This window comes from Panthera leo, chromosome E1, assembly GCF_018350215.1.
Source record: "Panthera leo isolate Ple1 chromosome E1, P.leo_Ple1_pat1.1, whole genome shotgun sequence".
NCBI classification, from domain to species: Eukaryota; Metazoa; Chordata; class Mammalia; order Carnivora; family Felidae; genus Panthera; species Panthera leo.
The window spans coordinates 9909503-9933534 of record NC_056692.1 but is presented as its reverse complement, the minus strand read 5'-3'; the positions used below and the strand labels follow the sequence as shown (position 1 = coordinate 9933534).

Here is a 24032-nt window from a genome sequence, read left to right as displayed (position 1 = left end):
AGCAGCTCTGGTCCTGTCCCATCCCTATTTTCACGCTGCGTTCAAGGGGTGCCCACTTGGGTGGCTCATAGACCCCAGCCTCGACACACCATGCCTCTCCCCTTCCTTTCATCTGTGTTCCCTATCGCTGTTTTAAAAAGGTTCATCCAACCTTCATGATGGCCATTCATCCAGATATTTGCCCGGCAGATACCCCATGCCTGGTCCCAGCCAGGCAGTGCTCTAGGCCCCGCAGAGACCAGGGTGAGCCAGAGAGGGACGGTGCCAGCCCCGTGGGAGCAGCAAACCCACTAGCCAATTACTCATCACGGATCATGAGCGTTGCTATGAAGCTACCAAATAAGGAGAATAATAGATGAGAGGCCCATTTACATGGGTGCTCAGGAGGGGGCGAATAGAGGGAGGCTGGTCTAAGAAAAGCACAGGTGGGGACCCCTCCCAGCCCCCCCACATGCCCCCCCCCCACATCCAACCATTAGGAACCTAATGGTTCTTCTCTCACATTCCGTCCCTTTCTTGCCATTCCTCCTGCCATTTCTTCATTCCTTTCCCTGGGACCACCGCTTCCCAGATTTTAGTCACTCAGATTTTCTCTTTCCACAGCTTTTCTTATTAAATTTCCTAAAACTGCCATCGTTAACAGATTTTAAAAGGAAACTTGTTGACTCACTGTGAGTGAGAAACAATGAAAATGAAATAATGCCAAATTCAAAAATCAACAATAAAAAATTTACCAGGAACGAATGCAGAACTCTGTCACCTGGTCTCTAAGGCCTGCGAGGTCGCCTTGATCACAGGGATGCTATTTCTGGAAGGAACCGTATTAGGTTTAGATATTTAGCCAGTAAAAAGTGACTCTTGTCTATGATGACTTTGTTAGCCAGTAGAATTCAGGACAAGGACACTACAAGAGAGAGAGAGAGGTGGGGGGGTGGGTGGTTAGAGAGAGAGAGAAAGAAAGAAAGAGGAGACTGGAGAGCAGTTATTTATTTTACAGTGACAAGAGTGAGGTAAGCCAGGGACACATGACAGCCAGGGAGGCGGAGGGTCCCTCTGAGACAGGCCTGGGAGCCCTGAGAGCCACACCTGGTACTGCAGTAAGGAGTCTTCTCTAATGACAAGAGCCCAACTAGTCACCCTCTGGGGAGAGTCAGCAGTCACTGGGGAGGATTTATGCAGGAGATAAAGGACGGGATCCTGGGAGGATGGTCTGGGTTGTAAACAAAAATCTTTATTGAGCCTGGGGGCTGGAGAACTTTCCAGCACCTACTGCCTGTGGGGACCCGTTCTTGGTCTCACCGATGAGCTTAAGTAAAGGGTTTCCAGAGTTCCGGCTTCTCCTGTGCTACCTGGAGCCCTCCTTTCACGGCAGGAGCCCACGCCAGGAACTGCTCAGTGGCTTTTGTGACTAGACTTAGGCTGCGGAGCAGCTGGTGAGGGTGGTGGTGGGGGGGGGCACCTGACTGGTGAGGGAAGCAAGGGTCCCCCTCCTGTCCCTGCTCTCCACCCTGTCTCCTGCTCAGGTCATCCCTGCAGCCACAGGGTCTTAGAGTCCCTCACACTTGTTTCCCACCTCCTGCCACCTCCTTCCCACCTCCTTGCCTGGCTGCTCCCTCTGCCTGTGGATGTTCTCTGCCCCTTTGCACCTAGTTAATGCTGGCTATCCTGGAATTGTCTTTGCCTCATGGAGCCTGCTCAGGCTGTCCTCCCTGGCTTGGCCATACCCCCCCCACCCCAAGCTCTCTTCAGCAGTGTCACAGTTGAGATCTTCTGTGATCTCATTGAGACTGTATGGTAGCCTCCCCCCCAACCCCCTCACTCTGGACCACGATCCCCCCGTGAGCAGAGATTATGTTCGTGTTTGCTCGTCCCTGTGCCGGTGCCTCCCTGAGACCTACAGCAGGTGCTCCGCAAGGGTTTGTTTGTTGAGGGAGCAAAGGAATGAAATAGTCCCCAGCTGTTTGCTTGTGCAAACAAGTGAATTCACACTCGTCCTTTGGGGCCTGACTTTGCTATTCCAGTGCAGTGAAGGGCAGGGAATGACAGAATCTGACCTGCGTTTTAAAAGGAGAGCTGTGGGCACTCTCAACAATAGCCAACTTATGGAAAGAGCCTAAATGTCCATCAACTGATGAATGGATAAAGAAATTGTGGTTTATATACACAATGGAGTACTACGTGGCAATGAGAAAGAACGAAATATGGCCCTTTGTGGGAACGTGGATGGAACTGGAGAGTGTGATGCTAAGTGAAATAAGCCAAACAGAGAAAGACAGATACCATATGTTTTCACTCTTATGTGGATCCTGAGAAACTTAACAGAAACCCATGGGGGAGGGGAAGGAAAAAAAAAAAAAAGAGGTTAGAGTGGGAGAGAGCCAAAGCAGAAGAGACTCTTAAAAACTGAGAACAAACTGAGGGTTGATGGGGGGTGGGAGGGAGGGGAGGGGGGGCAATGGGTATTGAGGAGGGCGCCTTTTGGGATGAGCACTGGGGGTTGTATGGAAACCAATTTGACAATAAATTTCATATATTGAAAAATAAATAAATAAATAAAAATTTTTCAATAAAAAATAATAAAAATAAATAAATAAAAGGAGAGCTGTGGGTAGGGATGAGTGAAGGCCAGAGGAGGACCCAGGGGTGTGTCGTGACCGTACAGCCAAGGGCACATGGCCATCCTGGTTGGCAGAATCCCATTATTTGTTGCCCTGATCAATGCTCTGCCTTGTCACAAAAGAGCCACAGTTCAGTCCTATGTGTCACACGTTAAAATACATATAGAACTTTTTTTGTTCAATTTTTTATGTTTATTTATTTTTGAGAGAGAGAGACACACACACACACACACACACACACACACACACAGAGTGCGAGTGGGGGAGGGGCAGAGAGAGAGAGGGAGACACAGCATCCGAAGCAGGCTCCAGGCTCCGAGCTGTCAGCACAGAGCCCGACACGGGGCTCGAACCCACGAACCATGAGACCACGACCTGAGCCGAAGTCGGCGCTTAACCGACCGAGCCACCCGGGCGCCCCTAGAACTTTTAAATTAACAAATGTTTGCTGTCCCCAAAAGCCTCCACAGCAGCCCCATGGCTCGTACGCACCAGTGTGGGACACACAGTGGCCTTGGCTTCCAGCCCTGCCCGGCCTGCTGCTGCTTTCGGCCAGACACCGGTCACACCGGGCAGAGATGCACCGGCCCGCAGAGGAAAGGCTAGCCGCCTTCACCTGGCTTTTGGGACCTCCACAGTCTCATTGGTCTCAGGGCCGTTTTGCTTTACTTGCTACAGCGTTCATCCACTGCCGACAAACCAGACCATTCCAGGGCACGCACCCCGTAACCGTGCCTCCCCTGCCTTTGGGTGTGCTTCTCACCTGGAATGTCCTTTCTGCCATAAAGCACTGCAGAGGGGGGGCTTAAACGCAGACGTTAATTTCCTCACCGTTCTGGAGGCTAGAAGTCTGAGATCCAGGTGTTGGCCCGGTGGGTTCCTTCTGAGGCCTCCCCTCCTTGGCTTGTGGACGGCCATCTTCGCCCTGTGTCCTCACGTGGTCTTCCCTGTGTGCACCACTGTGTCCCAACTCCCCGCTCTTGTGAGGACACCAGCCGTTGGGTGTAGGGCTCACCCCAGTGACCTCATTTTACCTCGTTACAGGCCCTGGCTCCAAACGTAGTCACATTATGAGGTACTCCGGGGGTTAGGACTTTCAACATATGAATTGGAAGACACCGTTCAGTGCATAACAAGAGTCTAACTTAAATACCACTTTGTCCTCAAGCGTCTTCCCTTCTCATGCATCATAGCCCTTCAGCAGACTTCTAACACCCTGTCCTTTGGTATTCAGTCAGTCAGTCAGGCAGGCAGGCAGTCATTAGAAATACCCAGAAACAGGGGCGCCGGTGTGGCTCAGTCGGTTAAGTGCCCGACTCTTGATTTTGGCTCAGGTCATGATCTCATGGTTCCTGAGTTCCAGCCCCATGTTGGGTTCTGCACTGATAGCATGGAGCCTGCTTGGATTTCTGTCTCTCTCTCTCTCTCTCTCTCTCTCTCTCTCTGCCCCTCCCCCCCCAATAAATAAAAAAAGGAAAAAAAAGAGAAATACCCAGAAATACTTACTTACTTACTTACTGAGCTCCTTCTGTGTGCCAGAGATCTGCTTTGACGCTGGCTATCCAGAGGTGAAAAATATACCCAGCCCGAATATGATACCCAGCCCGAATGCTCAGTGGGGAGACGGACAAACCAACGGTAGCAACCGCGATGCAGTGTGGCAGATGCCAACATTTGGAGGAGGGGCGTCCCACCCAGCGCCGGATCAGAGCCAGCAGAAAGCTTGCTAGGTCAGGGGATGGTTCAGCTGAGCCTTGAAGGGTGGATGGGAGTGGACAGGCTGAGGGAGCAGGGAGAGTGTTGCACCCAGAAAGGATGGCGTGTGCGAAGGCCCAGACTTGCCAGGGGTCCCGGCGCCTTCGAGGAGCTCCCGTTGTCGGAATAGGTGTCTGCAGTGGGCCTGCGCGAGAATGGTAAGAGGTGGGGCTTGGGGCGGGTGTGAGGGTACGAGAAGCCCGGCATGTGGAATTTGGGCTTTATCCTGAAAGGGGTGGTGGTGGGAGGGTTTGAGCAGGGGAGGGACTTGAGCGGGCTGCGTTTTAGAAAGCCTGCTAGTGGCATGGCGGCACACAGAAGCCGTGACCCTGACTCTAGGTAGGGAAACCAGCAGTAATTCTGATACCCATGAGGATGTGAAGTGTGGAAATAAGGAGCAGAGGAAGAGACCTTTAGCAGTCCAAGTGACAGGACTCGGTGACTGGCCAGATATATAGGGGGCGAAGGACAGGGATAGGATCATCATTAGGCTCCTGGATTCTGAGTCCCAATGAATGCTTCCATTTTGAATGGGCACTCTGTATTTTTTAAGTTTCTTTTTTTTTTTTAAGCTTATTTATTCATTTTGAGAGAGACAGCACGAGTGAGGGAGAGGCAGAGAGAAAGGGAGAGAGAGAAAATCCCAAGCAAGCTCTGTGCTGGCAGCACAGAGCCTGACACAGGGCTCGAACCCACGAAAATGTGCGATCATGACCTGAGCCGAAACCAAGAGTTGGATGCTTATCCAACTGAGCCACCCAGGTGCCCCTTGAATGTATACCTTGATGACTTTTGCTAAATGTATACATCCTTGGAACCACCACTCCAGTCAAGCCACGGAGCATTCCCATCACCCCGAAAACTCCCTTTGTGCCCCTTTACAGGAAGTCAGGTTCCCAGTGCCTGTCTGCCCCCTGGCCCTGGCCCCCAGCAAACACGGATCAGCTTTCTATCACTCCACCTTATTTTTGCTTCTTCTAGAATTTCAGATCAGTGGAACCATACACTCTGTACTATTTGGTGTCTGGTTTCTTCCACTCAGCATAATGCTTCTGAGATTCATCCGTGTTCTATGTGTCAGCAGTTCACTCCTTTTTATTGACGGGTATGGACGTATTACAGTTTGATGATCCATATACCTGTGCGTGTGTGCGTGCATGTGTGTGTGTGTGTGGTACCTCTAAACAGATACTCAAAGCCTGCATTTTTTTATTGGCTACCTGTAGGTGAGTCTTTGGCCTTCTGACCATTTAGGAAGGTAAGTCCCAAGCTTGACTGATGAGTCACTCTGGGAGTTTATTAAAAATTCAGAAGCAGCACTCACCCTTGATGGACTGAGTCAGGACCCCAGGCATGTGTGTTTTTAACCAGCCCTGATCAGCCAGGTAGGGGGACCAGGCGACTACCATACGAATAGTAGTTGTGGAGGTATAACCTCCCTAGTCCTGTTTGCTTATCACTAAGAGGCCATCTAATCTGGACTCCTGGGTGATACTATTCTTTCCGGGTGCTGACCACACCAACTTTAGCTGCCACAGGTCACCCTGGCCATTGATTTTTTTCATTAATTCATCAAACAGAACATATCTGAGCACTTACCACATATAAGGCATCGATCTAGACACTGTGCATAAATGCAAAAGTGACTCAAACTTGGCACTTAAAATTAGTTGGAGATATGTGATATGTACACAATCGTACAAGAAATGGTGAGAAATGTAAGAGATGCAGATAAGATGCTTGGAATTTACAGGCATAGCAAATCACTTCCAGCTTTTTGTGCATGTGGGGTGGTGGTAATCAAATACAGTTACAAGAAAAGGTAACATTTGCCCTGGGGCATGAAGGATGGATAAGATTTGTGTATAAATGGGGGCAAAGGTGGGAAAGGCTGACCAGGCAAAGGGAACGTGAAGAAAACCAGAGAAAAGGCTGGGGGTGGGCAAGGCCCATGCTGCTGGGGGCCATGGAAGGCCAGCTTCACAGGAGCACGGAAAGCATGAGTAGGGGAGGAGGAAATGAGGTTGGCAAGGTGGGCTTGGGCCAGTGCAAGGAGAGCCTTGGATTATATTCATTCAGCCCACTTGAGCTTTGACAAATGCGTGTGTAACCACTGCCACGATCAGGATTTACAACTTATGCCCAAAATTTCCTTGTACCTCTTTATAGTCAGTCCCTCTGATGTGTGTTTTCCGACACATTGAGCAGTTAACTCAGTTCTGACACCGTCTACCTGGAGAGAGTATCAGATCCCACATGTTAAGGCCCAGTCCCACAAGACTCCTCCCACTCCCTCTTCACCCCCAATTCAGGCCAGTCACAAGTCCAACCTGCTATAAATCGGAGGTTCCCACAACGCCCTCCTCAGGTTCAGTTAATTTGCTGGAGTGACTCACAGAACTCAGAAAAACATTTATATACTTCCACCGGTTTCTTATAAAAGATATCATAAAGGCTACAGATGAGCAACTAGCTGGAGAGGAATGTAGGGTGAGGTCCCAAGCCCTGGTAACCACTGCTCTGTTTTCTGTCCTTATGGTCTTGCCTTTTTCAGAATGTCATATAAATGGAATCCTATAATGTGTAGCCTTTTCAGTTTGGCCTCTTTCACTTAGCACAATGCACTTAAAATTCATGCGTTGTTTTTGCACGTCATTCAGCACGTGGACATACCACAGTGATATCCACTCGCCATCAAAGGACAGTCCGGTGGTTTCAAGTTTTCGCTCTTGTGAACCAAGCCTATGAATCACGCTGTTACAAACATTCCCATTACAAACGTTTATGTGAACTCGAGTGTCCATTTCTCTTGGATAAATGCTGAGGAGTGGGATTACTGGGTTGTATTAGCGCAGGTTCAATTTTATAAGAAACAGCTGCACTGTTGTGCAAAGATTCTATTCCGTTTTGCATTTCCACCGGCAATGAGTGAGAGTTCCCGTTGCTCCAAATCCCTGCACTCGATATTGTTTTATTTTATTTTATTTTCTAGCCATTCTCCTAGGCGTGTAGTAGTAGCTCCTTGTGGTTTCAATTTGCATTTACTTCACGACTAATGACGTGGAGCATCTTTTCATGTGCTCGTTTGCCATCCCGAGAATATCCTCGTTGGCAAAGTGTTGAATCTTTGACCATCTTTTACGGAGTTGAGTTACGGAGTTGCCGTTGAGTTGGGTGAATTCTGTATAAAGTCAGGAAGCAAGCCCTTTACCAGTTTCGTGTTTTCCAGATGCTTTTCTTCCGATCTGTGGCTTGTCTTTTTATGTTCTTGATAATGTCTTTTGAAGAGAAGTTTTAAATTGCAGTGAAGTCTAACTTATCAGTGTTTTTTTTTTTTTTTTTTTTTTTTTTTAATGTTCTATCTTATGGACCATGCTTTTGGTCCATGTAAGAGATCTTTGCCAAACTCAAGATCACAAAGATTTTCTCCTGTTTGCCTCGGGTATTTTTCTAGTTCTATTTGGGCTTCACATTTAGGTTGATGATTCGTCTTCAACTACCATTTCTTATGGACCAGATGCTGGGCCCAGAGCTGTGGGATCACGGAGGAATGAGAATGAGTTCTTTGCTCAAACGTCATCGAGGCTGGGAAGTTGGGGGGCAGGAGACAAGTCAGCAGAGTGTTAGGCTTTCATACGGGGTGTTGTGGATGCTCACTGAGCTGGGGAAGCAGGACTGTTCCTGGACAAGGGGCAGGAAGTGGAGTGGCCTTGGGGAGGCCTGAAGACTAAATGATCAGTCATTGGCTGTACTGGGTCTGAGCCCTAGGCACCTGGAGGGAGTGGGCCAGCAGGAAATGTGCCTTACGCTGAAACAAAGAGAAGGTGGGGGCAGCTTTACAACACGGCTCTTGCTCTGTGTTTTTGAGGGACAGGGGACTGTCTCTCTTCACTGAAAGTCAGACTTGACTGTGTCACAAAGCCCACCCTGAGGGGGCAGCTGCAGGGCTGTTCCACATTTGTCTCCAGCTCCCACCCTGGAGCACAGAGCACAGAGCCAAGGCTATACTGCTGTTCCCTGTAGATTTTCTCCTGGGGACCGTGCAAGGGACACGTAATGACAAGGTAATCCCAGGGGCAGCCTGCAACATTATCCCTCATATTTGTGGCTATTGTATATATTTAAAACGCAATAGCAGAAACATTTCATGCTGGGGAAAGATAGAGCATATTCCAGGCACTGAATAAATTAACCCCACAAAGCACAGCAGTAGCTTTCATTAGCCAGCTGGCATTACAGGAAAATAGCTGAAGCCTGTGGGGTAGAAAAGAATATTTCAGGAATGCAAAAAACAAGAAATCAGCCGCGTTCAATGATTTAACTTAATCCAGGAACAATAAGGAAATCCAGTGGAATGACAGACTCTCACAGCCTGTGCGAAGGGACAGACTTTGCCCGTTACTCAGAGGGGGTGTCCACCGTGACCCTGGGGCAACCAGGGTGACTGTGCGGGCAAGAATCAGCTCCCTGACCCTTCTGAACCTGTACAAGCTCCAGGAAAGTTCTATCTTTCCCCCTCGTTTCTTTTTTTCAATTTATTGATTGATTGATTTTTGAGAGACAGATGGTCCAAACAAGGGAGGGGCAGAGAGAGAGGGGGACCAAGGATCCCAAGCAGGCTCCACACTGTCAGCACAGAGCCCCATGTGGGGCTCGAACCTATGACCTGAGCTGAAACCAAGAGTTGGACGCTTAACCTACTGAGCCACCCAGGTACTGCTCCTTCCCTCATTTCTTTCCAGTGGTCCCAGGAGTGAACACAACCGGCTAATAGCCTCAGGTGCTTCGAAGCTCTCCCTTCTCCCTCCCCTGCCCCTGCCAGGGCACTTTCTGGGATGCCTGTTGCATCCACCATGGTTTTTGTTTTTGTTTTTGTTTTTGTTTTTGTTTTTGTTTTTGTTTTTTGTGGCTGGGAGGTGCCAGAGAACCAGGTATTCAAGACATCCCCAAAGACCCTAGACAGTGGGAGAGAAACCTCACAGTTTCTTGAATTTCCTCAGATTTCAGTGTTATTTTGATGGTCCAATTCCTGCCTGTCTCCCTCATCCCCAGGGGCCCTTCAGTTCCTCAGACAGTCAGGGGCCCTTGCTCACCAGCCTCCTGACCCACCACACCTGCTGGCCCACAGCACTCAACGTGGTTGGGATCCAGTCAAGACCCTGCTATTCTGAACTCTTCGAGCTCTCGTGACTTAGGGCCACCTTTTCAGAATAATGTCGTCATCATAAAAGACCCACATCAACCTGATGGGCGTCCTTTGTGAGTCTGTCAGCAACCACAAGACTCTGAAGGTGCCACGTCAGGGAAGAATACCATGGTTGATCAAGAAGCAAGAGAGAAACCAGATCCGAGGCCAAGGTCAAAATTTACTTTTTTTTTAAATTGGTCATCTCCCCCAACCCTGCCCAACACAAATGCACGCTGACAGAAACTAGTCGAGACAACGTGGGCCCTTGTCAGGTGAACCCCTCCCTTGGCCTCCCGTGCCTGACGCGAGACGCAGATGAGTGAAGAAAAACCAGCAGAGCTCAACACACATCTTCAGGGGAAGAGAAATGCCGTAGTCGTGATTAAAGCATCGAAGGGGAAATGAGCCACTTGGGGAAGTCCCGCCGCGTAACTCGTGGGCCCCGCTGGCTGGGGAGCTCGTGGCCGCCATGGCGGGCACAGCTCCCAGCCAGCGCTCTGGCCTCTGATCACAAGTGGGGCGCGGGTGGGGTTCTCCTCCCACAACTCTTGAATCGGTAAACCACTTTCTTAGCAAGGGAACTTGAAGGATGGCCCTCTGTGGTTTCTCTTGGGGAGTCTCACTTGCGATGCACTGCATGGCGCGTGGAGGCCGCCCCCGCAGATGATGCCAGCTTCCTGCCGGTTTACGTTTCTCTTGGGCAGGAGGCCAGCGTGGCTAAAGTACAGTGAGCAAAGGGGGGGCGGTGGGTGTGATGAGGGGGCCTACCTGTCCACAGGTGGAGGAGGAGGGCCGCCGTCACACAAGGTCCCTATTTGGCACCTATGCTCAGCAGTGCCGGGGGAAGGACTCGTGCCCTCCCTCCTGGGTCTTGGTAGGGCAGGTGCACTGAAGCTTGTTGGTGGAGGGCACAGGGGTTCCGTCGGGTGGGTGGGGCAGTGAGCCCTGCCGTCCTTGCATTGTTTCTAGAGGAAATAGAACAGAATGAGTCAGAACTGGCTTCCCTGTTGCCTTGGAAGCTGTGTCACTGACATCACGGGGCTTTGCCCCTTGTCCCACCCGACTTCGGGGCCCCATTTACGAACAAAGACACAAAAAAACGTTGGCTAAAAGACAAAGACACGTAGACTTGCGCCTTTAAATTACTGGGTCCCTCAGTCTGTGGTTATCACCAGCTGCCACTAAGCATCTACGTAATTTCATTTATTTTTATGTTTCAATGAAGACATCTGAAATCTTAAACCATAAACGTGGAAACGTATCATTTGCTATTACTGTGAAACTAAGATGCGTACCCAAAATTTAAGCAGCCACCCTTCAGGAACAAGTCCAGGAAATAAAATGAAGCAATAGGTGATTTTAGAGGTTTGGTACCACATGATTTTAGGAACCATTTCCCCAAGCATGTTATAAGTTAACGAGATGAATTTTTATAATGTGAACGCTTATACATCAACACGAATGTTATTTTCAAGGTGGTAATGCCGGAAGGCACCCTGTCCATGTCGACGGGGTTTTCATCCTGAAATCCAGTTTGGGGATTGGCTTTTTTTCCCCCAGTTGTTGAAAGACATTTTAAGTCTCACGGGAGAAAGACTGGGATGGCTTTATAGATCTGTTTTGTATCTGCCCACGAATTCCACCTGTGCTCAGTGATGATACCCATTTGTAGAGGCTCGCAGTGCCTCACGAGGGAGGGGCGGGGAGATACTTGCGCACATTTCTTCAGCGAGAGGCAGAAGCTAAATAGGCATTTTGGCAAATGTTTCTTGAGCACCTACTACGTGCTGCCCCAGTGTAGATGCTGCAGACACCATGACGCCCAAAGATGGTAAGGCCCTGCTGTCACAGGGCATCCATGGTGGCAGAGGGAGGCAGGTAATCAATGATGGTGGTAGTCTTAGTTTGGTGATGAAGGCTCTGAAGAAATGAACAGGAAATTGTGGGGTGGAGTGGGAGAGCTACTCAAAAGAACAGGAGGAAAATACCTCTTAAGAGGGAGTGCTCCTGGGACGCATGGGTGGCTCAGTGGGTTAAGCATCTGGCTCTTGATTTCAGCTCAGGTCATGATCTCACGGTTTGTGAGATCAAGCCCTGCTTCCGCATCGGGGAAGCTAGCGGATTTCTTGGCCTCGCTGACTGCAAAGCGTGGGTGACAACAGCTGACTCATGGGGCAGACAGGAGCATTCGAGAGAGTGATCTCCGGCAATCACGGAACGTTGTGCCCGGCACGTAGCTTAAAAATAAATGAAGATGAAGGGTTTTGAGCAGGAAGTGATGACCCCAGCTGAGCTTTTGGAAGGCTGTCAGGAATCCGTGGGAGGGATGGGCTTCAGGAGGAAAGCAAGAGCTGCTACCCAGGTCCACGCTGGGGAAACGTGGCAGGCATCCCATCTCCCAGCCTGCGCAGCTGTGGGCTTGGAGCCCCAGGGAGGAACCCACGATGCCACTGAGGGTTTGAGTCCGGGAGAGCGAGAGAAAGGCCAGGCTGAGAATAGAAATGGGGAAGTCACGGGGCAGGGGAGAGCTGGCTGTTCGGGGTCTGTGCTGTGCACTGTGCTAGGGCGGCCACACACAGGCAAATGCCAGGAGGCTGCCCCTGGGGCAGGTCCCACAGGCCAGAGACCCTTGTGAGGCCCCCTGAACTGGGAGAAGTTTCTAGAGGGGAGATTCTCGACTTCAGAAGGTGGCATTGAAGTTGGCCAGGCCAAGGGGGCAGGGCGGGTGTCCTGAGCTTCCAGTGTTTGCCCCTCCACATCTCCTCTCGGTCTCCCTCTTCCAGGGAGCCAGTGAGCAGCTGATTGGAGGGAGAAGGAGGATGAGTTTGAGGCGTTTCTTGCCCCAGCCCCCTCCCGAATGAATCTCCACGGGTTGGTTGCGTTTCTCTAGTGAAGGCCAAGCTTCTGTCTTTCGGTCTCTGGGCGCCAACAGCTTCCTCCCCTGGCTCCTGCATCTTAACCATTTTTAAGTGTGCAATTCAGCGTGTTATTAAGTACATTTGTGTTATTAAGCCTCATCCAACCACAGAACTGTATTTACCCCCATAAAACTGGAATTCTATACCTATTAAACAGTAACCCCCATCCCATTCTCCCCTGCCTCCTCCCCCCCCCTCCCACTTTGGCAGCTACCATTTTACTTTCTGTCTCTATGAACTTAACCGTGTAAGGGGAATCCTACGGTATTTGTCTTTTTCTGACTGACTTGTTTCACCGAGCCTAACGTCCTCAAGGTTCATCCGTGTTGTGGCATGTATCAAATTGCCTTAAAAATAAGGCTGAATCCTATTCCACTGGTTGTATATACCACATTTTGTTTATCCACGCATCCATCAATACCTACTTGGGTTACTTTCACCTTTTGGCCCTTGTGGATAGTTGTTCTATGAACATGGCTGTAAAGCATCCTTTTGAGACCCTGCTTTCAGTTATTTGGGAATATATCCAGAAGTGGATTTAACAAATCATATGATAATTCTAGTTTTTAGTTTTTGAGGAATTGCCATACCGCTTCCCACAGCGGGTGCATCATTTTACTTTCCCAACGATAGTACCCAAGGGTTCCGATCTCTCTACATCTTCTCCAACACTTGTTAGTTTGTGTTTGTTGCTGTTGTTTATAGGAGCTATGCTAATGGGTTGGGTGCGGTCTCTTGTCGTGATTTTAATGTGCATTTCCCTAATGATTAGTGATGTTGAACAGCTTTTCATGTACTTATTGGCCATGTATATCTTCTTTGGAGAAATGTCTATCCCAGTTCTTTGTCCGTCTTAAATCATGTTTGGTTTTGTTGTTGAGTAGTAGGAGTTCTTTATATGTTCTGAATATTAGCCCTATTTTTGTCTGCTTCAAAATACTACAGACTGAGTGGCTTAAACAACAGACGTTTATTTCTCCCAGTTCTGGAGGCTGGGCAGTCCAAGATCAGGATGCTGGCTGTTTAGTTCCTTGTGAGGGCTCTTTCCTGGTTTGTAGATGGCTGCCTTCTTACTATGCCCTCACAAGGTCTTTCTTCAGTTCCTTTTATAAGACCATCGATCCTATCAGATTAGGACCCCACCCTTGTGACCTCATTTAATTTTAATTTACCTCCTAAAAGCCCTATCTCCAAATACACTAACACTGGGGACTAGGGTTTCAACATATGAATTTGGGGAAAGTGGGGGACATCATTCAGTCCACAGCAGACCTCTCACCAGATAAGTGATTTGCAAGTATCTTCTCCCCTTCCATGAGTTGCCTTTTTACTTTGTTGATTGTGTTCTTTGATGCATATAAGTTGTAAATTTTGATGTAGTCCAGTTTATATAGTTTTTTCTTTTGTTGCCTATGCGTTTGGTGCCATGTTGAAGAATCTGTTGCCAAATCCAATGCCACAAAGTTTTTTCCTGTGTTTTCTTCTAAGCATTTTACAATTTCAACTCTTGCATTTAGGTCTTTGATCCATTTTGGGCTAACTTTTGTTTATGGTGCAAATTCATTCTTTTGAATGTGGATATCCAGTTTTCCCCAGCACCGTTTGTTGAAAATACTGCCCTTCCCTATTGAATGGTCCTGGCACTACATTGTAGTTTTTATTCTTAGTTACCCTTTGATAGATCTTTTTAAACTATTTCTATAGAAAGAGCTCTTGAAGTGTTTTGTTCCCATCTCCTTTTCTCCTGCTTTAGCTCATTCACTTAAAAAAAAAAATTTTTTTTAATGTTTATTTATTTCTGGGGGTGGGGAGAAGAGCAGAGAGAGAGGGAGACACAGAATCCAAAGTGGCTCCAGGCTCTGAGCTGTCAACACAGAGCCCCACGCGGGGCTTGAACTCAGGAACTGTGAGATCATGACCTGAGCCGAAGTTGGACGCTCAACCGACTGAGCCACCCAGGTGCCCCTCATTCACCTTTATTTCTTTGAGGTGAAGCCACATTATAGGTAAGGAAATAACTACTGATTAGTGGGCATCCACTCCTTGGGATGTTGGCTTCTTGGTTCAGCTTTGGAGACAGAAGGATGGCCCCCAGGCAGTGATTGTGAACTCTTGGTCTCAATATAGCTCCCAGATTATAGCCTCTCTCCAGGGCCTGCATTTCATATTCAATGGCTCAACTCCTCCTCTGTGTCTTATCTCAGATTACACCCTATTTGTTATGGATCTCTGCCTTGTGGCCGCATTTCATGGTTTCTGCAAGTTCTTTACTCCATTTTTGAAGTTTTTTGTTTTTTTTTTTCAGGTTTGAGATGGTGTGGCTAGTGATGTATAAATGCTCTTTTCTGTTTAGATTTTGGTTTATTACTTCTTGGCTCTTGTTTCCTTTAAGTGACTTCTGCTGACAAGATCAATTTCAGTGTGCCATTTTTCTTCTAATGCTACATGGACATCTGTCCTTTTCCTTCTTTACCGGGAAGGAATCTAAGGCCAAAGAGATGACTTCTCATCCCGAGACCACAGGAAATAATAAACTTTGAAGAGTTTCCCGTGGCTCCAGCTGAAATCTGGGATTCCCTCGGCTGCTCCCCAGACAGATTCTCAGCATTGACATTTTGGTGTTAGATGGGAAATTGAACCAGCATCTGAGGACTCTTCATCCTTCCTGTAGTACTGCGTTTCTAAACCTTGACTGCTGACATCTCAGGGCAGACATTTCTTCGTTGTCGGGGCCGCCCTTTGGATGTTGAGTAACATCTCTGGGTCTACCCAGTAGCACACCCCAAGTTGTGACCACTAAACACGTCTCCCCTGCCCCTGGAGGGCAGAGCCACGCACTCTCTCTCTCTCTCTCTCTCACACACACACACACACACACACACACACACACACCCCAGTTGATAGCCACTACTGTTGAGGTCAAGAGCAAACTCAGCACATGTTCTGAAAAGCCCAAGCTAGATATTTTCAACGTGGTCCTCCCTTACTTTCTGTTTCCTGCCGAGTCCCCTGGTGATTGAGCTATGTGAACATTCTTATTTTGTTAGTTCTCAGACTTGAATGCTTCGGCTTCCCGCTTCCTGCTGCTTATTGTACTTGTAGTCAAGACCTCAGTGCCTCTCCCACTCGCAGCCACTCATTATTTTGTGATCGTCCAGAATGGTTTCCCCATCGCCCTTCTGTTCTCTTGCCTTAAAAAGGTCATAAATCTGAGGCCCCGAAACAGCCCTTCCAACACAAGTTCTGCGGGCAGCGATTAAGCAGCAGAGTAATGTGTTTTGAGGGAGTGGGAGACCTGTGCTTGGGCTCTGACTTTCCCTGGGACCCAGACACCTAATCATATTCCTAAAATAGCTGCTACCTCCTCCCTCTCGCCCCACTCCCCCTCTCTTTTCTTTTCTACTTTATGCCACACAATTTATGAGTTACGGTTTAAATAGAAGTCTTAACTCCGTTCTGGAAAGGAAAGAAGCTCGGTAAGAAAATAAAACTGTTGGAAAATTTAAAGAAAACAGCCCCAGGAAGATGCTCTTCCCACCCCTGCAGGAGTGGGTTCCTAGATTTAATTGTAATTCCTTCATCAGCTTGATCCTTTGAGATGGTTCAGGAGGATTTGCAGAAATCAGGGAATTAACAATGGAAACCTTTTTTTTTTTTTTTAATTCTTGTATTTGGCGAGAGTTCATCTATTTATTTTCTGCCACTCACTCGCCTCCAGAAGGGAAGTCTGAATCACCCGGTATTCGTACCTGTGTTCTCAGAAGCTAGGCTGCATTAAGGTTGGGGCCAGTTCTCATGATGGGAGGGTGTCTGCCCTCAGTGTTTATTTTCCTCTTTGCTTTCCCTCTTTCATGTTTCCACATGAAAAGTGGCTGTTCTGTGTACAAGAGGAGCACTTTCCTTGAGTCTAGTGTGTCTGGTTCCTGCCACTGACATGGATTTAATCGATCCACTGCTGTGTAATGTTGAGGGAATAAAGCAGAGCCACCCTCCACTGAACTCAGTCACAGTGTTTGTGGGGAAGGCAGCTTATGGTCGTTGAGCGCCTTCTGTGTGCCTGGCCCTCGGCGTCCGTGTTTTCTTTCCATCTGCACGTAACGACTCCATTTTATTAGGTGAACATGTTGAGAATCGGTGTTGGAAAGGCACACCTGAGTTCACACAGCAAGCAGCGATACTGGGTTTGGACCAGGAGCACTGGATCCAAAAGTCCTCCTTGTGAGCAAAGATTATTCACAGAGGCCATACCATCCCTGACGTTTAAGGGCCAATGACAGCTGGGTTTGAATCCTGGCCCCATCATAAACTCTGTGATTGGGGCAAGTCGCTTAGCCTCCTTGATCCAAAGAAAGTGTCTCCATCTGTAAAGTGGGGGCGATACCTACCTACGTCATAGGGTTACGGTGAAGATTTACAGAGACACCCACAAAAAACACTTAGCCGTGCCTTGCCAGGCTCGGAGTGGCACAGAGTAGCTGCTCTCCCGTCACTGCAGTGTTTCCGTAACTAACTGTGTCAGAAGGGGAGCGTGTGAAAGTCTGCAACAGTCTCGGAGTGGGGCGTATGGGCACCTGCTCCCCTTCCGGCAGGAAGTCTTCCTGGAAGTGAACAGAGAGCAGGGCCAAAGCCGGCCGAGCACTGCCAGTGGATAGCTCTGAGCATATGCCTTCCCGGTCTGTTCCAGAAGAGCCCAGAACTGGGGGTGGGCAGAGCAAGGGAAGATAGGCAGTCTCCAGAAGACTCGGAGAACGCTAGGAAGACACTGGTTCAGGCTGAGGATGTCGGGCGGGGAGAAGTTTAATAATGTCCTAAACCATGAGAAAGGGGAGCAGGGCGCAAAGCCAGCACTGGGTCTGGCTGGGCCATCTCTCACCAGCTCTCACCCTCTCACCCATCCCTGGAAAGCTGCATTGATCCTACAGAGCCCGATACTACTCTGGGAGTCCCATCCCGGGCACGTTCCCTACCTATGGGGTTCTCTTCCTGGTTCGTGTGAGTGGGACATTAATTATTTCATTCCCCTATATTTTGCATTTGGAAAGAAGGTGGAATTTGAAGGGAAGAATCTGGCTGGTGAATGGGTCGAAACAGAAGGCTTAGTCTGGGGGAAATAACAGGGAAAACGAGAGAAGGGAGCCAAGAAAAGATCATGGCAGACAGGAGCGGTCCAGATGAGACAAGCCGTCTGGGTACATCCGTTTGGAAATAATTTGATTGGGTTCAGAGAGTTCCAGGAGAATAAAGAAGGGAGTAATGATACAAGTGGAATAACCCTGAGAATTTTGCCTCCGAGCAAGTGACTTCTCAGTCTTTGAAAAAGAGTTGAACATTTTCCAGGTGCTCTGCCCAGAAGGTGGCCATATTTGTTGCCAGAGGGCAACTCCTAAGAGAGGAGTTTAGATCTTGAGTTTTGACTAAGACAGCAGAATCACCTTATGTTTTCACAAAGTAAGCCCTGGGTTAGTCATTACAAGGTCGTTGTAGTCATAACGTAAAAGGATGCCTTGATCAAACAGGTATCTTACTTAAGGCGTCTTCCTAAGTCACACGGACATGTTACAGGTTGGTTCTGTACTAACTGGTAAAAGTACTCAGTAATTCTCTTCAAGAACCACTCAGGCTATGTCAGCTCATTAACGAGGGGAGTCCTAATGAAATTAGTTACTGTGTAGCTGTCAACCCAAGAACGCGCTCATTGTTGCCATGGAAACCAGCATGAAAAATTGTGGGTCAAGGGGCGCCTGGCTGGCGCGCTCAGAAGAGCATGTGACTCTTCATCTTGAGGTCATGGGTTCGAGCCCCACAATGGGTGTGGAGATCACTTAAATAAATCAATGAACCTAAAAAAAAAACAAACTGTGGGCCAAGAAAGAAAAATAACTGATGCTAACGTCAATAAAGTACACAAGAAGTAACACAGAATAAAAAAAGTAATCATAATACCTGAAACCAAGCTGAGACTACTAAGGTTCGGAACTAATCATACAACTGAAATCATGGATGAGTTTTCTCAGAAACTCTTGTAGAAAACAATGGCAAAGTCTTTAAATACATTTTTTCACCTGTAGCCATGTTCGCGTGGCCGGTATACGGCAGGCGGTGGAATGAGTCCAGGTAGAATCTTGGACACATGCCACCTCGAGCTAATCACTTTAAGTAGGAAGAGAAGCTGGCTGGCCCTGGCAGAGGGGTGCTGTCGGTTGAAATGGCGTCCTCCAGCCAGGAAAAGGAGACAAGAACAGGAAGAGGGCACAGCCCGAGCTAGGCTGGGGAGGGGGCCTATTGTTTTTGTTTTAGGTGGCTAATGGGGTCTCGTGGGATGTGGTGAGGCTCCCGGGGCTACTTGGCACCAACTATGACCCCTCTGTCAGGGACCGTTAATTAGACCTCCAGGTTCTATGAGTGTGGCTGCTGGAGTTCGCTGTCACCTGCTAGTGTTTGTTTGTTTGTTTGTTTTTTAATTTTTTTTTAACGTTTATTTATTTTTGAGACAGAGAGAGACAGAGCATGAACGGGGGAGGGGCAGAGAGAGAGGGAGACACAGAATCGGAAACAGGCTCCAGGCTCTGAGCTGTCAGCACAGAGCCCGACGCGGGGCTCGAACTCACGGACCGTGAGATCATGACCTGAGCCGAAGTCGGACGCTTGACCGACTGAGCCACCTAGGCGCCCCTGCTGGTGTTTTTTAAAGTGCATTTTTCTGGTTTGTTTATTTTATTTAAAAAAAATTTTTTTTAATGTTTATTTTTGAGAGAGACAGAGCTCGAGCAGGGGAGGGGCAGAGAGAGAGGGAGACACAGAATCTGAAGCAGGCTCCAGGCCCTGAACTGTCAGCACGGAGCCCGATGCGGGGCTCGAACTCACCGACTGTGAGATCCTAACACTTAACAGACTGAGCCATCCAGGCGCTCCTGGTTTGTTTCTTTGAAAGGATGCCACATCACCTGTGGTTTTGGTATTCTGTGTCACACCCTTGGTCATGAGAATCCGCAGAGGCAGAGTTAGAGCTGAATAAGCCCCTAGAGAGCATTTACTCCTGTCCCATCGTGCTACTGATGGAAGAAACGGGCTCAGGGAGGTCAGGACATGGCGGGCCACACCTCATGCAGGAATGAGAGCCCTGGGCGCTGATCACGAGACTCAGGCTGCTTTCCATAACTTTGTATGTGGGCTTTCCCCTTAGGCCTTTAACTGCATCCTGCCACTTTGCACAATTTTTCTTCCATAAAATGTTTTTGTTATGGGCGGGTAACTGCGCTACAATGTCAGATGCGACCAATTAAAATATGCTCCATTAATTTTTATTTTATTTTTCTAAAGATTTGTTTTCATGTTTATTTATTTGAGAGAGAGAGAGAGAGAAAGAGAGAGAGAGCAGGGGAGGGGCAGAGAGAGAGGGGGACAGGGGATGCAAAATGAACTCTGTGCTGATACCAGTGGGGGGCTCGAACCCATGAACCGTGGGATTGCGACCTGAGTCGAAGTTGGACGCTTAACTGACCGAGTCACCCAGGCACTCCCATTAGTTTTTAAATGATACCCATTTTTGTCCAAAAAGAAGAAATCGGCTATGCTTCTATGAACTCCAATTTTGAAGTAAATCATTTATATCTATTTGAAAATTAGGTAGGTTGTGTCATTATCAACCCTGAAGCTGCAAGCCCTATGGACATAGTAGGTCTTGACCCAAGCTGACCTGTTTTAAGGGGATAGGTATATATATAGTGTGTGGGTATACAGTCTAATCCTGTACTGTGATAATAGTATGTATTATAGCATATGCTAATATAGTAATACCCTGACCAACCAGGAGCCGTCATTTTGCTGTAACGTCAGAGCATCAATAATATTGCACGTACGTTTTCAATAGTTTGGTAAAAGCCACTGCGAGGTTGTAAAAAGTAGCCTCATGCAAAGGTGTCGTCTTCAACGCAGAATCCTCATCTTGAAGTCCACTCAGAAGCCCCCGTTCTTTGTGATAACAGAGGGAACGTGGAGATGGGGGTGTGTGGGGGGAAAGTCTGCGACGCCACTCAGCGTGTTCGAGTTGTGGACGTACGTGTTTTTCTTTTCGGTCTTGTGCAGAAGGACGGCCTCTCTAGGACAAACATGAGGAGCGCGGCCAAGGCCTGGAGTCCAGTCATCAAAGCGGGCAGCCATGGGGCGGACCGTGCGCGGCCCCTCCCTGCAGCCTCTTCCGGCATGAAGAGTTCTAAGTCTTCCACCTCGCTGGCGTTTGAGTCCCGGCTCAGCAAGGTACAGACCGAAGCGCCCGCCTGGCGTAGGGCTGCTGGGCGCCCCCGGGCAGGGGGGCCTGGGCGGGAGGATTGAAGAGGGCAGTAAGCGAGACCCAGGGCCCAGGGTGCAGTTCTGGGGCCTCGTCTCTCTTCTAGCTTCCCTTACCATCTGGAGATGAGAGTCAGAGATACTATAACCTACCTGCACACATACTCTTGGAAAATCAATATAACATCCTAATGAGAAAAGAAAACTGACAGGCAGTTAGTTTATAATTAAATAATCCGTATTCCCATCTGCGTATGCCTGCGTACGATTGCCGAGGGGCCTGAGGTGCCCCTCAGAGCACCGCAGATGTGGTAGCTGTGACACAGACTGACCCAGGCCCATCGTGTTGATGACTCACATACCACGAAGGATGTTGAGGGAGTGACGTGATGGTTTTCAAATGGTGAACACTCTTGGTAAAGTTCTGAACCAAAATGCAGTCTTCCCTAGTTATTCTCAGAACCTTTCATGTGTCCATCTTAAAGCTGTGCCAGAAGTACATTTTTTAAAAATGTTTATTTATTTCTGAGAGAGAGAGAGAGAGACAGAGACAGAGAATCCCAAGCAGGCTCCGCACCGTCAGCACAGAGCCCCGTGTGGGGCTCGAACCCGCGAACTGTGAGATCACGACCTGAGCCGAAATCAAGAGTCGGATGCTCAACTGATTGAGCCACCCAGGCGCCCCAGAAGTACATTGTTTTTACATGTAAAGCAAGAGGATGCTTGAGGCTCAGATAATAATAAAAAGGCGTGCCACCTTTGGGAATGTCTTTGCAAGATTGTCACATGCAAGATTGTCTGGGTTCCCTGTTCTCTCACCCATTAAATATACAAGTAGCGCCACCAATTGGGGTGATGACTAAAAATGCCCCCAACACATTTCCAGCATGCTCCCTGAGGGTCAGCGCTGTCCCTATTGAGAACAGTTTTTCTAGGTGTTAGCGCCTGTTCTCGTGAATTTTAATACCACAGTTGACGCTTGAATGCGGGTTTGAACTGCACGAGTCCACTCATATGCCGATTTTTTACAGTACGGTACCGTAAATGTCTATTCTCTTGTGATTTCCTTAACATTTTCTCCTCTCTAGCTTACCTTACTATGCGAATACAGTATGTAATACGTATCACATACAAAACGCATGTTAATTGACTGTTTATGTTATCGGTAAGACTTCTGGTCCATAGTAAGGTATTAGTAAGTTTGGGGGGAGTCAAAAGTTGTATGTGGATTTTTGACTGCATGGGCATTGGGACCCTTAACCCCTGCGCTGTTCAGGGATCAGCTGTATGAGTAGATGACATCCAAGTTTGCGTCTCCATCCAGGTGCCCTCCAGCGGCTTTTGTGACCTCGCCTCTTGGATGTCTGAAAGGCACCTAGAATATAACATGTCCCAGACGGGTTCCTCCCCCTCCCCCTCTCCTGCCCCCAAACCGGCTCCTCAGGAATCTTCCCCTTGAACAGCTTCATCCCCTCAGTGGCTCAGGCCAGAGCCCGTGGCCCCATCTTGGGCCCTGCTTCTCTCACGTGCCACAGGCCGTCAGCAAAACGCCATCACTTCCGCCATCAGACTCGATGTCACCTTCAGCCCACTCCCACCGCCGCCCTTGGGACCACCCGGCTCATGCCACCGCCTTCCTTGCACAGCCTTCCTCAGCGGTCTCCGTGCTTTGTCTTTGCACCCTACATTCCGTTCTCAGCAAACGCCAGAGTGGTCCTTCTAACGCATTTGTCGTGTCACCTCTCTGCTGGAAAGTCCCTCGGGGCTCCCCGTGTCACTCAGAATGAAAAGCAAAGTCCTTGATGTAGCCGGTGACGGCCTGGAGATCCCATTCCCTCTCAGACGTCATTGCTGTCCCCTCTGCCCTGCCCCCCGAGCTCCGGCCACAGAGCCTCCCGGTGCCCGGCGACACCGTCCCTCCACGAGCCGGGCGCACTCCTTCTGCCCGGAATATTCCTCCTCCCCACCCCTGTTCCTCTGCCACGTCTCCCTTCAGTCTCTGCTCAAATGTCACCTTATCAGATGTCACCCCTGACCACTCACTGTAAAGTGGCCCCCCATACACCCTCCTCACCCTGCCTCATTTTCCTTTTCCGCTCTTACTACCTGCCTGGCGAGTATCTGTCTCGCAGCGGCTAGAATGTAAGCCCCATGAGGGCAGGGACCGTGTGCTCTTTGGTTTCTTGCACAGCTCCGTCCCTCACGCTTAGAAAAGCACCTGTCCCCTGGTTGGACACTCAGTACTCATCAAATGCCTAAGTCCACTGGGTCTGCTGGGAGCGGCAGTGTGATGGCGGCCTGGAGTGAGAGTAGCACGGGCTGGGAGCGGGGCAGACCAGGCTGAGTCGGGATCCTGCCTCGAGCCCTTTCTAGCTGTGAGGGCTCAGGCAAGCTAGGTAGCTGTCCTGAGGAGTAACACGTGGAGAGAGTGATCTACACACAGTTTTGTTTATCATTCTGTTGCCCTGGACTTGCTCATTATTTCCGTGGCTTTAATTTTTATTATTCTTGACCTACAGCACATTTGGGACACATTTTTAATGCAGATTTTACATTAATGCATATATTTAAGACCATTAGAGCTCCTGGAATATATCGAGATGTTTTTAAAAGCAGTGTTTAGGGGCACCTGGGTGGCTCAGTCGGTTAAGCGTCCAGCTCGTGATTTTGGCTCAGGTCACGATCTCACGGCTGTTGGGATCAAACCCCGAGTCGGACTACATGCTGACAGTGTGGAGCCTGCTTGGGATCCTCTGTCTCCCTCTATCTCTCTGCCCTCCCCTGCTCGTGCATGTGTGTGTGTGTGTGCCCTCTCTCAAAATAAACTTAAAAAAAAAACAAAACAGTGTTTAATAACAAGGTCTAAAGCTCAGGAGGGTTTTCTAAGAACAATGAAATGTTGGTTGCTTCTGCCACTGATAGGTATGCTTTTTTGTTTATTTTTTAAAGTTTATGTATTTATCTTGAGAGAGAGAGAGAGAGAGAGAGAGGGAGAGCTGGGGAGGGGCGGAGAGAGAGAGGGAGAGAGAGAATCCTCTCGACGCAGGGCTTGAACTCATGAACGATGAGATCATGACCTGAGCCCAGATCAGGAGTCGGCTGCTTAACTGACTGACCCACCCAGGCGCCCCTAAGTGTTTTTGGAAATTTGTCCCACAGGAAAAAATGTCAGGACAAAAGCAAATACCTCTATTGTCACTTCTGATTCTTGGGGTCTCCAGGTCTTACTCTGTAAAGAGAATGGCAGCGTTTGAGGGAAGGGGTAGC

The 24032-nt window shown here is 48.8% G+C and overlaps 1 protein-coding gene and 2 long non-coding RNA genes across 16 annotated transcripts in view; 1 reads left to right on the top strand and 2 right to left on the bottom strand.

The window, feature by feature from the left end:
- Nucleotides 1-24032, top strand: part of SPECC1 (sperm antigen with calponin homology and coiled-coil domains 1) — a 269159-nt gene that overhangs the window by 48840 nt on the left and 196287 nt on the right. For 12 of the 13 annotated variants that reach the window (XM_042917319.1, XM_042917316.1, XM_042917318.1 and 9 more), the window contains one exon: nt 20565-20735. In XM_042917319.1, coding sequence (XP_042773253.1) covers nt 20589-20735 — 147 coding nt within the window. In that variant the 5' untranslated portion in view covers nt 20565-20588. Of the gene's footprint in view, nt 1-8330; nt 8438-20564; nt 20736-24032 lie in introns of those variants that run through there. The other variant, XM_042917326.1, reaches the window with a different exon arrangement.
- LOC122207281 lies at nt 677-3488 on the bottom strand. The gene is made up of 2 exons (XR_006196756.1): nt 3450-3488; nt 677-904 (listed from the first exon to the last, which is right to left on the bottom strand). It is a non-coding gene; the product is annotated as an uncharacterized LOC122207281 (long non-coding RNA).
- LOC122207280 lies at nt 7699-10501 on the bottom strand. Of its 2 annotated transcripts, none has more exons than XR_006196755.1 (2): nt 10330-10501; nt 7699-8054 (listed from the first exon to the last, which is right to left on the bottom strand). It is a non-coding gene; the product is annotated as an uncharacterized LOC122207280 (long non-coding RNA). The 2 variants fall into 2 exon arrangements; XR_006196754.1 differs by having other exon boundaries at nt 7699-7905.